The sequence below is a fragment of the Cydia splendana genome, unplaced genomic scaffold, assembly GCF_910591565.1.
Source record: "Cydia splendana unplaced genomic scaffold, ilCydSple1.2 scaffold_135_ctg1, whole genome shotgun sequence".
NCBI lineage: Eukaryota > Metazoa > Arthropoda > Insecta > Lepidoptera > Tortricidae > Cydia > Cydia splendana.
This window is the reverse complement of record NW_026946856.1, coordinates 49,681-64,164: the sequence shown is the minus strand read 5'-3', so window position 1 is coordinate 64,164 and position 14,484 is coordinate 49,681. Positions and strand designations below refer to the sequence as shown.

At 57.7% G+C, this 14,484-nt stretch overlaps 1 protein-coding gene across 1 annotated transcript; it reads right to left on the bottom strand.

The window, feature by feature from the left end:
- Positions 1 to 11,956: 11,956 nt before the first annotated feature.
- LOC134805519 (nascent polypeptide-associated complex subunit alpha, muscle-specific form-like) lies at positions 11,957 to 13,948 on the bottom strand. Its single transcript, XM_063778807.1, has one exon. It carries the CDS (start codon positions 13,946 to 13,948, stop codon positions 11,957 to 11,959), a length of 1,992 nt encoding a protein of 663 aa, XP_063634877.1.
- Between the last annotated feature and the right edge of the window lie 536 nt (positions 13,949 to 14,484).

The window sequence follows — 14,484 nt, the reverse complement described above, 5'->3', positions numbered from 1 at the left end:
AGTTTTACCTCCCTCAGCTTCCGGCTTCAGCGTGAGGACAATCGCCGCTGAGCGTGGAGGGCGTAGTTTACGTGCCTTCTTGGGGGCTGCTTGCTGCGTTGGAGGACTTGTTGCCTTCTTCTTTGTGCCCTTTTTAACCACCTTTGTCCATGTCTCGTCCACGTTAGCCGGAACAGGTGGTAATAGACGAGGCTCACGCGGTGCATCCGCAGGTTGAGCCGTCTTTCCCTTCTTCTTCTTGCCCTTTTTTGCTGCCGTTTTCTTCCCCTCATTCCCAGGAGCAGAAGATGGTTGCACACCATTGGGTGCCTTTGGTTTATTTAGCTTACTAGGTCCAGCGGTAGGTTGTTCCGTCAGGACTGGGCGAGGTGTTGCAGCCGGCCTGTTGTCCTTCTGATATGCAGGTTGGGCCGTCTTTTTTGTTTTGTCTGCGGCCAGCGGTGGCCGCACAGTTTTAGCTGGAAGGAGCCTGTCCTCTAAGGCTTCCAGGCGGGCGTTCACCATTGTGCCCACGTTCATCATTATCGTGCGCTCGGCCTCCTCTTGGGACACGTTAGATGGTGCCACGAGCGACTGCTGTGAGGCCGGTGTCAACGGGGATGGGGCTGCTCTAGCGAGTCGCAGCTCATTTCTGTGTTCTTCATGTTCCTTTTGAAGGTCCGCTATTTGTGTTTGCAGACGGGAGACAGTCCGCTGTAGCAATTTGGTCTCATCCGTGGTGGTGCGTTCTAGCATCACTTGGGCGAAATCAGTAATCGCAGTGGCCGCATCCTTCAGCTTCCGCTGGTAGGTGCCTTTTAAGTTCCCGGACGTAGCTACCACTTTTTTAACCACGGCCACGCTGTCAAGAACTTGCTTGTTAAGGTCCGACATTAGCTGGCTCTCTACCTCTGTACCAGACGCCACACTTCGCTCCACAGTTGGCCGCATGCGGATGGTCATGCATTCCAGCTCTGCCTCAGCCTTTTCCGCTTCTTGCCGCCGGTATTGCTCCTTTGCTGCTTTGTAATCTTCTCGGGTCTTGGCCATACCCGCGTACTTGCCAGTGGTTATGGCGTGACCACGACCCCGCTTTGATGTGGGCTGCGTCTTTTTCTTCTCGGCGGTCCCGTCTGATTCCGACCCAGAACCGCTCAGATTGCGTTTCCGCAAAAACCGTCGGTCACTGTCACTCAGTGAGTCGCAGCTCATGGCCGAGTCTGACTCAATTCGCTCATCTCTATGCCAGTCTATCAAAGCTGACTCTTCTACATTTACCTCGTTTTCACCACCACAGGCTTCCGTCTCTTTTTCTTTTACTGACGCAGTCTGCAACTGCGTGGAGCTACTCTTCGGAGCTGGAGAGTCACAGCGGGTTAAAGACACGCGGATGTCTGGGAGCGATCTCCGGCTCCTCAGTCGACTCCGTAACCCTGTACTCGTTAAGGGCTCCGAAAGTTCACCCTGTGGGGGAGTTACCGTCGTTGGCAACTCCGCCGTGGCTGCTCTAGAATCTTTTGGGGTCAATTCGCTGTCAGAACGACCCTTTTCTTCTCGCGACGGCGAACCGCCACCCCTCAGCCTCAATGCACCCAAATTACCATTCGAGCACTCTCCCGCGTTCACGCAAAGGTCGTTGGTGTTGGAGTACGACAACAGGTCGCAGTCCTTCACCACCCATTCAATAAAGTCCTTATTCCACGTAGCATCAATGTCCATATTCGTTTCGCCAAGGTTGTGTTCACGGAGACCGGCAACCTGCCGGCCTACGAGGCGATTGTTGCCCACCCCTGCATACGGAGGGCAGCCGGTCACCGAAGTGAGCGGACGGGATTCCTCCTTTTGGAGACCCGCCAGGGGACTTTTTTCGCAATCAGCCTTCATTGTACTTTACCAATGCTCCACATCGTCGTCTCTTTTTTCGGGGGTGAGCTCCCCCGCACGCTTGGCACTGGACTCCCTCCAGCCATGCATCCCATCGGCACGGTCCGCTCACCTTAGGATTGGGGATTTATTATAGTGGTTTTCTCCACGCAGCGCTACTCTCAATGAGCAGCGCCCCCGGCCCGCTCAGTGCGGGTTACGGGTTGCCCGACGGGGGGCCGAAACCCATCTAGCAGCCACATGACTGTGACCGCCAGACCCGCCGCGCCGCAAGCCTTGAAGGCTCGCCATCCCACGCCGCCAAGCGGCCGCTGGCCCTGAACCGGGCCCCGACAACAAACGATGCAAACGCACCACCTCCAAGACGGCTGCATCCCCTGACACCTCAGATTAGCTGAGGCATCTCGGGAGCAGCCATCTACAACAACACGGCACTAAAGCCAACGCAGGAGAAGACTCGACTGCCATAACCACTCTGTGACTGGTAGTTCGCAGGGGGAGAATAGCAAGCGCGCAACTGAGCGGCTATCCTCCCCCTCCCAGGGTGCACCACGAGGAGGTCTACCAATCCCGCACCCCAACCTAACCTAACCTTTTTTTTTTTTTTTTTTTTTTTTTTTTTTTTTTTTTTTTTTTTTTTTTTTTTATAGAGGGGAAATGCATTACGCATACCACCCAGGCGCGGGGACGGGCCTGGATGGTTATGTGGGACTCCCGTATAGGCTAATGAGGCCCACGGTATACCCACTAAAACCCCTCTTGGCCGGCTCAACGCTATATGGCGAGGTCACAGGGACATTGCGGCACTCTTCCGCAACCTCGCCAGCGGCCGTCCGGACTCCGGACACAACTCTGGACGAAATTTCATATTCCCCCTACCTCCCTAATTGCGCGCCATTATTACGGCGTGCTCGCCATCCCAGGGACCCTTGTGTAGGCGACAGACGTCCCCGAGCCTATCGCCCACAGGAACCCTTAAGGGGGAAGTCGGCGGTCATATGCGAGCCGCCGTCGCCCCACGCGCTTGCGACGCATCGGCTGGGAAGCTGGATCGTCTTCCCTACCGCGCTCCGCCATCTCTTTCTGCGCCATGACCGCCTCGCAGAAGTCCAGCACAGCCTTCCACGACCTGTCGCTGTCCACCATGTTTCGGACCACGGAGGGCAGCGAGAGGTCTTGTCCCACTACAGCGCTTAGAGTGCGGCGCTCTTCTTCCCAGGCTGGGCACACTTCTAGTGTGTGTTGGGCAGTGTCCTCCGGGCAGTCGCAGTGGTGGCATATTGCAGTTATTTCTCTTCTGGCTCTGTCCTTAAGATACCTCCCGAAACATCCATGTCCCGAGAGGATCTGAGTCAGTCGGAAAGTTAAGGCACCATATGTCCGGTCTAGCCACTTTTTAAGAACCGGGCGAACCGCTTCAATAGTCAGACGGCCTGCGCTAGGGTGCGCCAGCCTCTGCTCCCAAACGTCCACCATTTCCAGTCTAATGGCGTCTCGTCGTCCTACAATTTCTCTCGGTGCTGGCAAGTCTCCATTGTGATGCGCCTCCTCGCGCCAACGGTGAACCGCTGCGAGGGCTCTCGCATCTAAATCCCATGGTAAAGTCCCTGCCAGCACACATACCGCTTCGAAAGAGATCGAACGGTACCCTCTTATGGCTCTAGTTGTAATTGCCCTTTGAGGCGCCCTTAGTAGAGCTACCTCCTCTCTCTTTAAAATGTCTGCCCAGACTGGGGCTCCGTACAGGGCCATGGATCTGACGACCCCCATGTACAGCCGTCGACATGACGCTTTGGGTCCCCCCGTGTTTGGGAGTATACGCCCTAGAGCGCCAGCTGCTCCCAGCAGCTTCGGCATCAGGCGCTGAAAGTGGGCGCGGAAATTCCACCGGTTGTCGAGTGTGAGGCCCAGGTATTTCATTGTGGACTCGACGCCGATCCGGGTTCCACCCACCACTATATGCGCATCCGGCGGTGGCGCGTTGCGGGGCCCGTGGAAGCATAAAGCTTCTGATTTTTGTAGGGCCACCTTTAGTCCCAATCGCCTGATCCGACCGACGACGTGAGCGACTCCTGCCGTTGACAGTATGGCGGCCTCCCTAAAGGTTTTCCCGCGAGCTGTCACCAAAGTGTCATCGGCGTAGCAGGTGAGGTTTACGCCTCGCAGGTTTGCGCCTCTCAGGACCCAATCATATCCAATATTCCACAAGAGTGGCCCTAGGACCGACCCCTGTGGAACACCGCAAGACATTGGATATCTTGCCCACTCTTCCCGTCCCGGGTAAGTGACGGACCTGTCCGAGAGGTACGCGTCGACTGTCCGCCTTAGATATTCTGGTACCTGGTGATACCGCAGCGCCTCTTTAACGCAGCCCCAAGGCAACGAGTTAAAGGCATTGGCAATGTCCAGGGACACTGCCAAGACTACCTCGCCTCGGGACACCGCCTCGTCAGCGAGAGCCTTAACACGCTGAATGGCGCCCACTGTTGAACGGCCGCTGCGGAAACCAAACTGGCAATCTGCCACATCAGGTCCGACACGAGCGAGGTGCTTGATGAGACGGCTGGCTATTATGCGCTCCAGGAGTTTCGCAATCTCATCAAGCAGCACTATTGGGCGGTAGGCAGATGGAGAATCTGCCGGGCGTCCTTCCTTTTTTATGAGAACCAGCTTGCCTGTCTTCCACTGCCGTGGAAACCTGGCTTGATGAAAGCAAGCTGAGAACATTTGCAGCATTCGTGATTCCAGAGCCTTACTGGCCAAGACCCAGGCCCGACCCGGTATGCGGTCAGGCCCAGGGGCTTTGTTTTTGGCCTTAAGTCTTAGCACAGCTGCGCCAAGTTCATCATCAGACACGTCGGGTATCTCCTCCTCGTCACCTTCAATTTCAGCGGGGGGTGCCATTGCTGGCGGTGCGAAGTTATCGCAGGCCGGGAACAGCGCTTCCACCACATTTCGCAGTAGATCCGGCTCGAGACTTCGCGTTAGCGGGGGAGCCCAAGGGCGAAGTTTGTTTCGGACCATCTTATATGGTCGCCCCCAAGGATCATTATTTAACATATCGAGCATTTCCCGATATGAGCCCTCCTTTGCCTGCTTTATAGCGATCTTCAGGCTTTTTGCACGCTCTCTATATGTTGCATATAGTTCTGTCTCCCGGGCAGGATCCCGGAGCCTGCGCCTTCGCTGATGACTATAAAGGCGCCTCGCCGCAACACATGACTCTCGGAGTTGCGTGAGCTCCGGAGACCACCAGTAGACCTGACGTTTAGGAGGAAGAGGCTTGGCTCGGGGCATCGCTGCATCGCAAATGTTCGACATTGCTTCACCGAGCCATTTCGCCTCCTCGTCTACATCTATTGGATACGCCGGAGTCGGGTTCCATGCCTGGACCTCAGCAGCAAGAACCAATGCCTCTCTGTCTAGGCGTTTTAGTGCCCATCTTGGACCGTCACCTGGCAGTGACTGACTAATTGGACCGCTCAGAGTACCTGGGAGTGCGGAGACCCTGAACTGTATGTAACGATGGTCGGATAAGGACTCTACACTCTCAAGCACCTCCCAACCCTGAATACGACGGGCCAAGGCAGCATTAACAAAGGTTACATCGACAATGGAACCACCCTGTATTCGAACACATGTGTCGACAGAACCCCGATTGGCAACCACCGTTGCTGGGGATCCCCATGCGACGGACTTGGCGTTAAAATCACCCGCAACAATCACGGGACGCGGATTACAGCGACCAATAACCGCTCCTACTTCTACTAGAAAGGCTTCAAATTCGGCCACACTCCTATTGGGCGAGAAATAAACACTGACTACTGTGATGCCACCAAGGAGCGCGGCCACAAATCCCTTCCCTTTTTCCACCTTTTCGAAGGGCGGTGAGCCAGTAGCTGTTTGAGTTATAATCGCCGCCGTGCCATCGTAGTCCCCAGCCCAATTGTCCCTTTGGGGGACGTGGTATGGCTCGGAGAGGATAGCCACATGTGCCAACCACTGCGCCATGCTCTGAAACAGGAGATCCTGAGCATCGAGGCAGTGGTTGAGATTCACCTGCACAAATTTTAACGCCATTATTATGTGGTTTCCATTGGCGCTGCCTGCCCACCCTCGACCGCATCAGAGGCGGGTTGGTGGACGGATTGCGAGGGGGCTCGGGAGCCATCGCCATTCTTCTTCCCCTTCTTGTTGGTTTTGGAAGCAGAGCATGTCTTGCTCCCAATTGTGTGTCTTGCCGGTTTATTGGCCGCCGCGCAAATAGCGCAGTGCGGTGCGGCAGAACACGTGGCCGCCTTATGGCCGGACTGTCCGCAGCGGTAGCACAGGTCGCTGCGGTCCTCTTGAGCCTGACACTGCGCGCGGACATGGCCTGCTTCAAGGCAGCGGAAGCAACGCATAGGCTTTTGATCCAGCAGTTGGACCCTTGCCGATACCCATCCAACAATCAGTCGGCCGCTGTCGGTCAACTTTTTAACCACCGTAATTGGGCAGCGGACCCAAATGGAACCTAGGCCTGAGAAGTCCTGGCGGATTTCGCCACACTTTATTTGGTCTATGTGACACCCACCCACTTTGACCACGGCTTTTCTCACATCCTCAGGCGTGACAGAGTCATCCAGCCCTGAGATGCGGACTTCAGCGGTTTTTGTAGGCCTGGAGACTTGGACAACCTCGTTATTTAATTTCTCCCTCAATTTATCCGCGAGAGCATCTGCTTTCTCGCTGCTGGTCGCCCCGGGGACCTCAATAATGGTAGCCCCTGTGACTGCTCGTTTGAACCGGACTCCCTCGATCTGTAGTTCCTTTAGGTCGATTTTAGATCTAGCCTCCTTAAGGATGTCCGCGTAGGTAGTTTTACCTCCCTCAGCTTCCGGCTTCAGCGTGAGGACAATCGCCGCTGAGCGTGGAGGGCGTAGTTTACGTGCCTTCTTGGGGGCTGCTTGCTGCGTTGGAGGACTTGTTGCCTTCTTTTTTGTGCCCTTTTTAACCACCTTTGTCCATGTCTCGTCCACGTTAGCCGGAGCAGGTGGTAATGGACGAGGCTCACGCGGTGCATCCGCAGGTTGAGCCGTCTTTCCCTTCTTCTTCTTGCCCTTTTTTGCTGCCGTTTTCTTCCCCTCATTCCCAGGAGCAGAAGATGGTTGCACACCATTGGGTGCCTTTGATTTATTTAGCCCACTAGGTCCAGCGGTAGGTTGTTCCGTCAGGACTGGGCGAGGTGTTGCAGCCTGCCTGTTGTCCTTCTGATATGCAGGTTGGGCCGACTTTTTTGTTTTGTCTGCGGCCAGCGGTGGCCGCACAGTTTTAGCTGGAAGGAGCCTGTCCTCTAAGGCTTCCAGGCGGGCATTCACCATTGTGCCCACGTTCATCATTATCGTGCGCTCGGCCTCCTCTTGGGACACCGTAGATGGTGCCACGAGCGACTGCTGTGAGGCCGGTGTCAACGGGGACGGGGCTGCTCTAGCGAGTCGCAGCTCATTTCTGAGTTCTTCATGTTCCTTTTGAAGGTCCGCTATTTGTGTTTGCAGACGGGAGACAGTCCGCTGTAGCAATTTGGTCTCATCCGTGGTGGTGCGTTCTAGCATCACTTGGGCGAAATCAGTAATCGCAGTGGCCGCATCCTTCAGCTTCCGCTGGTAGGTGCCTTTTAAGTTCCCGGACGTAGCTACCACTTTTTTAACCACGGCCACGCTGTCAAGAATTTGCTTGTTAAGGTCCGACATTAGCTGGCTCTCTACCTCTGTACCAGACGCCACACTTCGCTCCACAGTTGGCCGCATGCGGATGGTCATGCATTCCAGCTCTGCCTCAGCCTTTTCCGCTTCTTGCCGCCGGTATTGCTCCTTTGCTGCTTTGTAATCTTCTCGGGTCTTGGCCATACCCGCGTACTTGCCAGTGGTTATGGCTTGACCACGACCCCGCTTTGATGTGGGCTGCGTCTTTTTCTTCTCGGCGGTCCCGTCTGATTCCGACCCAGAACCGCTCAGATTGCGTTTCCGCCAAAACCGTCGGTCACTGTCACTCAGTGAGTCGCAGCTCATGGCCGAGTCTGACTCAATTCGCTCATCTCTTTGCCAGTCTATCAAAGCTGACTCTTCTACATTTACCTCGTTTTCACCACCACAGGCTTCCGTCTCTTTTTCTTTTACTGACGCAGTCTGCAACTGCGTGGAGCTACTCTTCGGAGCTGGAGAGTCACAGCGGGTTAAAGACACGCGGATGTCTGGGAGCGATCTCCGGCTCCTCAGTCGACTCCGTAACCCTGTACTCGTTAAGGGCTCCGAAAGTTCACCCTGTGGGGGAGTTACCGTCGTTGGCAACTCCGCCGTGGCTGCTCTAGAATCTTTTGGGGTCAATTCGCTGTCAGAACGACCCTTTTCTTCTCGCGACGGCGAACCGCCACCCCTCAGCCTCAATGCACCCAAATTACCATTCGAGCACTCTCCCGCGTTCACGCAAAGGTCGTTGGTGTTGGAGTACGACAACAGGTCGCAGTCCTTCACCACCCATTCAATAAAGTCCTTATTCCACGTAGCATCAATGTCCATATTCGTTTCGCCAAGGTTGTGTTCACGGAGACCGGCAACCTGCCGGCCTACGAGGCGATTGTTGCCCACCCCTGCATACGGAGGGCAGCCGGTCACCGAAGTGAGCGGACGGGATTCCTCCTTTTGGAGACCCGCCAGGGGACTTTTTTCGCAATCAGCCTTCATTGTACTTTACCAATGCTCCACATCGTCGTCTCTTTTTTCGGGGGTGAGCTCCCCCGCACGCTTGGCACTGGACTCCCTCCAGCCATGCATCCCATCGGCACGGTCCGCTCACCTTAGGATTGGGGATTTATTATAGTGGTTTTCTCCACGCAGCGCTACTCTCAATGAGCAGCGCCCCCGGCCCGCTCAGTGCGGGTTACGGGTTGCCCGACGGGGGGCCGAAACCCATCTAGCAGCCACATGACTGTGACCGCCAGACCCGCCGCGCCGCAAGCCTTGAAGGCTCGCCATCCCACGCCGCCAAGCGGCCGCTGGCCCTGAACCGGGCCCCGACAACAAACGATGCAAACGCACCACCTCCAAGACGGCTGCATCCCCTGACACCTCAGATTAGCTGAGGCATCTCGGGAGCAGCCATCTACAACAACACGGCACTAAAGCCAACGCAGGAGAAGACTCGACTGCCATAACCACTCTGTGACTGGTAGTTCGCAGGAGGAGAATAGCAAGCGCGCAACTGAGCGGCTATCCTCCCCCTCCCAGGGTGCACCACGAGGAGGTCTACCAATCCCGCACCCCAACCTAACCTAACCTTTTTTTTTTTTTTTTTTTTTTTTTAGGAGGGGAAAAAATGCGTTACGCATACCACCCGGGCCCGGGAACAAACCCGGGTGGCTATGTGGGACTCCTCGTCATGGGCTCATGAGACCCCGAGTCTACCCACTAAAACAACCCCTCCGTCTGCCGCCGTTGTGCTGTAGCGGGGGGCTGCAGGAACGCTCGCGCTTGACTTCCACAGCACCACCAGCACCAGTCCGCTACGTAGACACCGCCTTTGGAGGCCCCTGTTGGCCTCGTGCTCTCTGGGCCGAATCGGGTGCGGCCACCGACTCAGGGACGACGTGTGAGTCGGATGACAGGCGTCCCCATGCCTGTCATCCCAAAGTCCCCTATGGAGGCAGACGGCGGTCTTGTGCGACCCGTCTGCGTCGAGCACGCTTGCGGCGCCGTTGGTCGGCCATGGGGTCGACCTCTCTGGCCCGTTCCGCCGTTTCCTTCTGTGCCACAGTGAGCTCACAGAAGTTTGCCACCGCCTGCCAGGATCGGTCACTGTCGACCATGGACTTGACCACAGCCGGCAGCGACAGATCCGGCCCCACTATGGCTATCAAATTATCGCGCTCCGGCCCCCACATAGGGCACACCCCTAGAGTGTGTTCTGCCGTGTCCACATCTGCGCCGCACTCATGGCACTCCTCGGTAGGCTCTCTTCTGGCTCTGTCCTTAAGATACCTCCCGAAGCAGCCATGCCCCGAGAGAATCTGCACGAGCCGGAAAGTGAGTGCACCGTGCGGGCGCTCCAGCCACTCGGACATCACTGGCCGAATCGCTGTTATCGTCCGCACGCCCGCGCTTGGTGTCTCTAGCCGGTCCACCCAGTGCTCGATTGCCTGGCGAGAGAGCTCCTCTCGTTTGGCCTCTATCTCGCGCGGTGCCGGCCAGAAATCCCGGGCCCGCGCCTCCTCACGCCAGAAGAAAACTGACGCCAGGGCTCTCGCGTCCAAATCCCACGGCAGGGATCCGGCCAGCACGCATGCGGCCTCACCAGATATCGTTCCATAGCCCCGTATCGACCTCGTGGCCATCACCCGTTGCGCTTGGCGCAGCTTGGTGATATTTTGCCTTCTGAGGCCGCCGGCCCACACTGGGGCTCCGTACAGGGCTATGGAGCGAACAACGCCCGAGTAAAGCCGCCGGCACGAACTCTTCGGCCCGCCGAGGTTCGGAAGCAACCGCGCGAGCGCACCGGCCGCCCCCAGCAGCTTTGGTGTCAGCCGCTCGAAGTGAGCCTCAAAATTCCAACGGCTGTCCAGCGTGATGCCCAGATAGCGCATCGTCGAGTTGATCGCAATCTGGACACCTCCTACAACGATATGTGCCCCGGGCCCGGGCGCCCTCCTGGGCCCGTGGAAGCAGATGGCTTCGGATTTATGCAGGGCGACCTCCAGCCCCAGCCGTCTTATTTTGCCCACTACTTGGGCTACTGCCGCCGTAGCAAGGATGGCGGCCTCTCTGTGAGTTGCGCCCCGCACCGTCACAAGTGTGTCGTCGGCGTAGCACACCAGGCTGACCCCGGGCAGGTGTGCTCCCCTCAACACCCAATCGTATCCGATGTTCCACAGGGGTGGCCCCAGCACCGACCCCTGCGGAACACCGCACACCATTTCCCGACGCCCCCACTCATGCTGCCCGGGGAAGGCCACGAACCGCCGCAGCAGGTAGGCCTTTACTATGCGGCTAAGATGGTGGGGCACTTGGTGGTACAGCAGCGCCTCGTTGATGCAATCCCAGGGGAGGGTGTTAAAGGCGTTGGCGATGTCCAACGACACTGCCAAGGCGACCTCGCCCTGGGACACTGCCTCTTCCGCCAATTCCTTCAACCGCAGGATCGCATGGACTGTAGAGCGGCCCCTGCGGAATCCGTACTGGCAATCGGCCAGGTCGGGCCCTTCCGTTACTAGGTGCTTGGTGAGGCGGCTCGCAATGATCCGCTCAAAGAGTTTGCCGACCTCATCCAGCAACACGATGGGCCGGTAGGCCGACGGTGATTCCGCAGGACGACCCTCCTTCCGCAACAGAACCAGCCGACCGACTTTCCAGGCGTCAGGAATGCGGCCTTGCTCCAGACATGTGCTGAAAAGTCGACGCAACCGTGGCTCGAGGGCCTCCATGGCTAACACCCACGCTCGACCTGGGATCCCGTCCAACCCAGGTGCTGTATTTTTAGCCCGCAGCCTTAGGACCGCCGCTCCCAGCTCTTCCTCGGTCACGGGTGGCGTCTCTGCTTCCTCTTCCCGCTGCCTCTCAGCGGCCCTGGGCTGAGCCATAGGCGGTGGACGTTGTGGAGGCCTGTGCGGAAACAGAGTTTTGACTACGTCGTCCAGCAACTGAGGCTGGAGACTCTGCGTCAGCGGGGGCGCCCAAGGTCGAAGCTTTTGCCTAACAAGCTTGTACGGCCTCCCCCATGGATCACCGACAACGAGAGCACCGACCTCCACGAGGAATCTCTCGAACTCGGCCAGGCTAACGTTCGGGGAGAAGTATATGCCGACCACCACCAAATCTCCGCAGACCGCCGCAACGAAACCGTGGCCCTTCGTTACGCTTTTAAACGGACTGGAGCCAGCAGCGCTCCGCGTAGTTATTGCCACAGTTTCGTCAAGATCCCCGGCCCAGTCGTCTCTGACAGGCACTTTATAGGGCTCTGCTACTACGGCGATGTGAATCGACCACTGCGCCATGCTCTGGTAGAGGAGATCCTGAGCCTTGGCGCAGTGGTTGATGTTTCCCTGCAGAAATTCGACGGTGGCCATTTACCCGACGACCATCGGTTCTTCCTCCTGTTGCGTCGCGGCCTGTTCCATGGCCGGCGATTCGACCGACTGCGAGGGGGCCCGGGGGCCATCAGCAGCTTTGGTCTTCCTGCTTTTCCCAGCAGTTTTGGGTGCAGTGCACGCCTTGCTGCTTAGCCTGTGCCCAGACGGCTTCCCGGCCGCCGCGCATACAACACAGTGCGGTGGGGCGGTGCATTGAGCCGCTTTGTGACCGTCTTTGCCGCACTGGAAGCAGCTTTGGGACCGGTCAGTTTCCGCCTGACATTGCGCTCTCACGTGTCCATTGGCGAGACACCGGAAGCAACGAAGTGGCCTCTGCTCCAACAGCTTGACCTGCGCAGAGACCCATCCTACCAATAGACGACCCCCGGCCACGACCTTTTTTGCGGCCAAGATGGGGCATTGTACCCACACAGTACCGAGCCCAGAGAATCCCTGGCGTACTTCTCCGGCCTTCACCATGTCCACGGTACAACCTCCGGTTTTTGCCACAGCAGCGACCACCTCCTCTTTTGTGACTGACTCGTCCAAGCCAGTGACGCGGATGTCGACGGTTTTTGAGGGCCTGGACACCCGTACCTTCTCCAAGCCGATCTGCTGCTGGATTGCCTCAGCCAGTTTGTCGGCTTTATCTCCACTAGATACTCCAGGGACCTCGAGAATGCACGCTCCAGTGGCCGCCCGGCGGAAGCGCAATCCACCAGGGATGTCCATGTCCGTTAGTTGGACCTTGGTACGAGCCTCGGTGATCACCTCTTTGTATGTAACACCTTTCTGTAGAGCTTCCGGTTGTAGGGTGAGTACGACGGCCGCCGTTCGTGGGGGCTTAAGCTTTTTGGCTTTTGCCTTTTCTGTTGGCTGCGGTCGGGCAGCACTCTGGGCAGTCCTCCATTTCTTTCCCTTTCTCGCCACCACGTTCCAGCCCTCTTTCATGGTAGCGGGGGCAGGTGGCAGCGAGCGGGGTGTGGACACCTCGTTTGCCGACTGGGTCCCAGTCCCGCCTTTTTTCTTTGCAGGCGTTTTTGCGGTCTTCTTCGCTCTTGGTTGTGGAGCTGGAGCAGGCTGTGGCTTTTTCGTGGCATCTATGACTTTTTTGCCACTGGAGCCAGCAGTCGCCGTTACCGGTGTCTTCTTCGTCCTTTTCCCCTTAGGTTTTTTCGTCTCGGGAGCAGTCTCCAGCTCTCGGGTAAGGGGAGGGTCCCGCTCAGAGCCGCTTCCCAGGTCGGCAGCAAGTGGGGGCCGCATCGGCCGTGCTGGCAGCAGCCTGCCCTCCAACTCCAAAGCTCTCAGCCGCGCATCCAGCGCCAGCCCCACTTGCGCCGTCATGGTGCTCATCATGTCCTCCATGTCGGAGGACGCTGCCGCGCCTTTGCGGGAGCTGGTGGTTGGCTGCGTCTTCTCTGTTCGTTGAGACGGGCCCGGGGACACTCTCCTGAATTGCTCCCGGAAGTCCGCCCTCAGCTGTGCCACCTCAGCCATAACCTCAGTCAACTGGATGCGAAGGCTGTTGTTTTGCGCCTGCAGTCGCCTCGTCTCTTCCGAGGAAGTGCGCTCCACGAGGCACTCGAAAGCATCCTTAATCACGACGGCAGCGTCATTTAGAGCTCTCACACAAGTGCCCTTCAGGTTGCCGGACCTTTTGGCAACCAGGGCTATCGTCTCAAGGCTCTTCTGGACTCGCTGAGAGAGCTCAGCCGCTGGAAGGTTCTCCGGCGCATCGGGCAAGACGGAGCCAGAAATTGTCCTGTCTCTCTGACTGTGGGTTGTGGGTGACCGCCGTAAGCCAGCCACCTCGGTGTCCGACCCCTGACCGCCGAGGTCACGACCCCTCCAGAGTCGTCCTTGCCCGCTGTCGTTCGATGAGCAGCAGTCCACTTCGGCCCGTCTATCATCATGCTCGTTGCTCATCAACGTCGTGCTCGCCGCCTCCTGCTCCTCTGCATTAGGGGCCGCCGCCACTTCCGACCCCATGCCGTGCTCGCTCTTGCGAGCGAGTGCCCGTTCCACCGGCTCGCTGTCGCAGCGGGACAGAACCACCCTCAAGTCTGGGAGAGATCACTGTGCCCTCTGCTGGTTTCAGAGGGACACGCGGAGCCGCCACCCGTGTGCTGTTCTTAGTCTAGCCCCTCTCCTCAGGCCTGTCCGGCTTGGGAGGCCCTATCCGGCATAGCCCTGAGGGTCACTGGAGCACGCAAGCCCCTTCACCACGGCAAGGTGACAGCAATTCGAAGGGGGAACCTTTTTTTTTTTTTTTTTTTTTTTTTTCGTTGGAAAAATGCTTTATGCATGCCCACACACCCGGGGGAGAAATGCGGGTTATGTGGGACTCGGCAAAGGCGCCGCTACCCACTAAAAAACCAACGGTATGCCTGCGCGCCGCCACTTGGGCGTGGCCACGGGTTCTCTTAAGTACGCAACCGTGACCACGCCGGCGCCGCTCGCCACTACCACATGCGGCGGGTCCTTCTCTGGGGGGGGGGGCTAGAGAGGAACTTCTACCCCTGCCT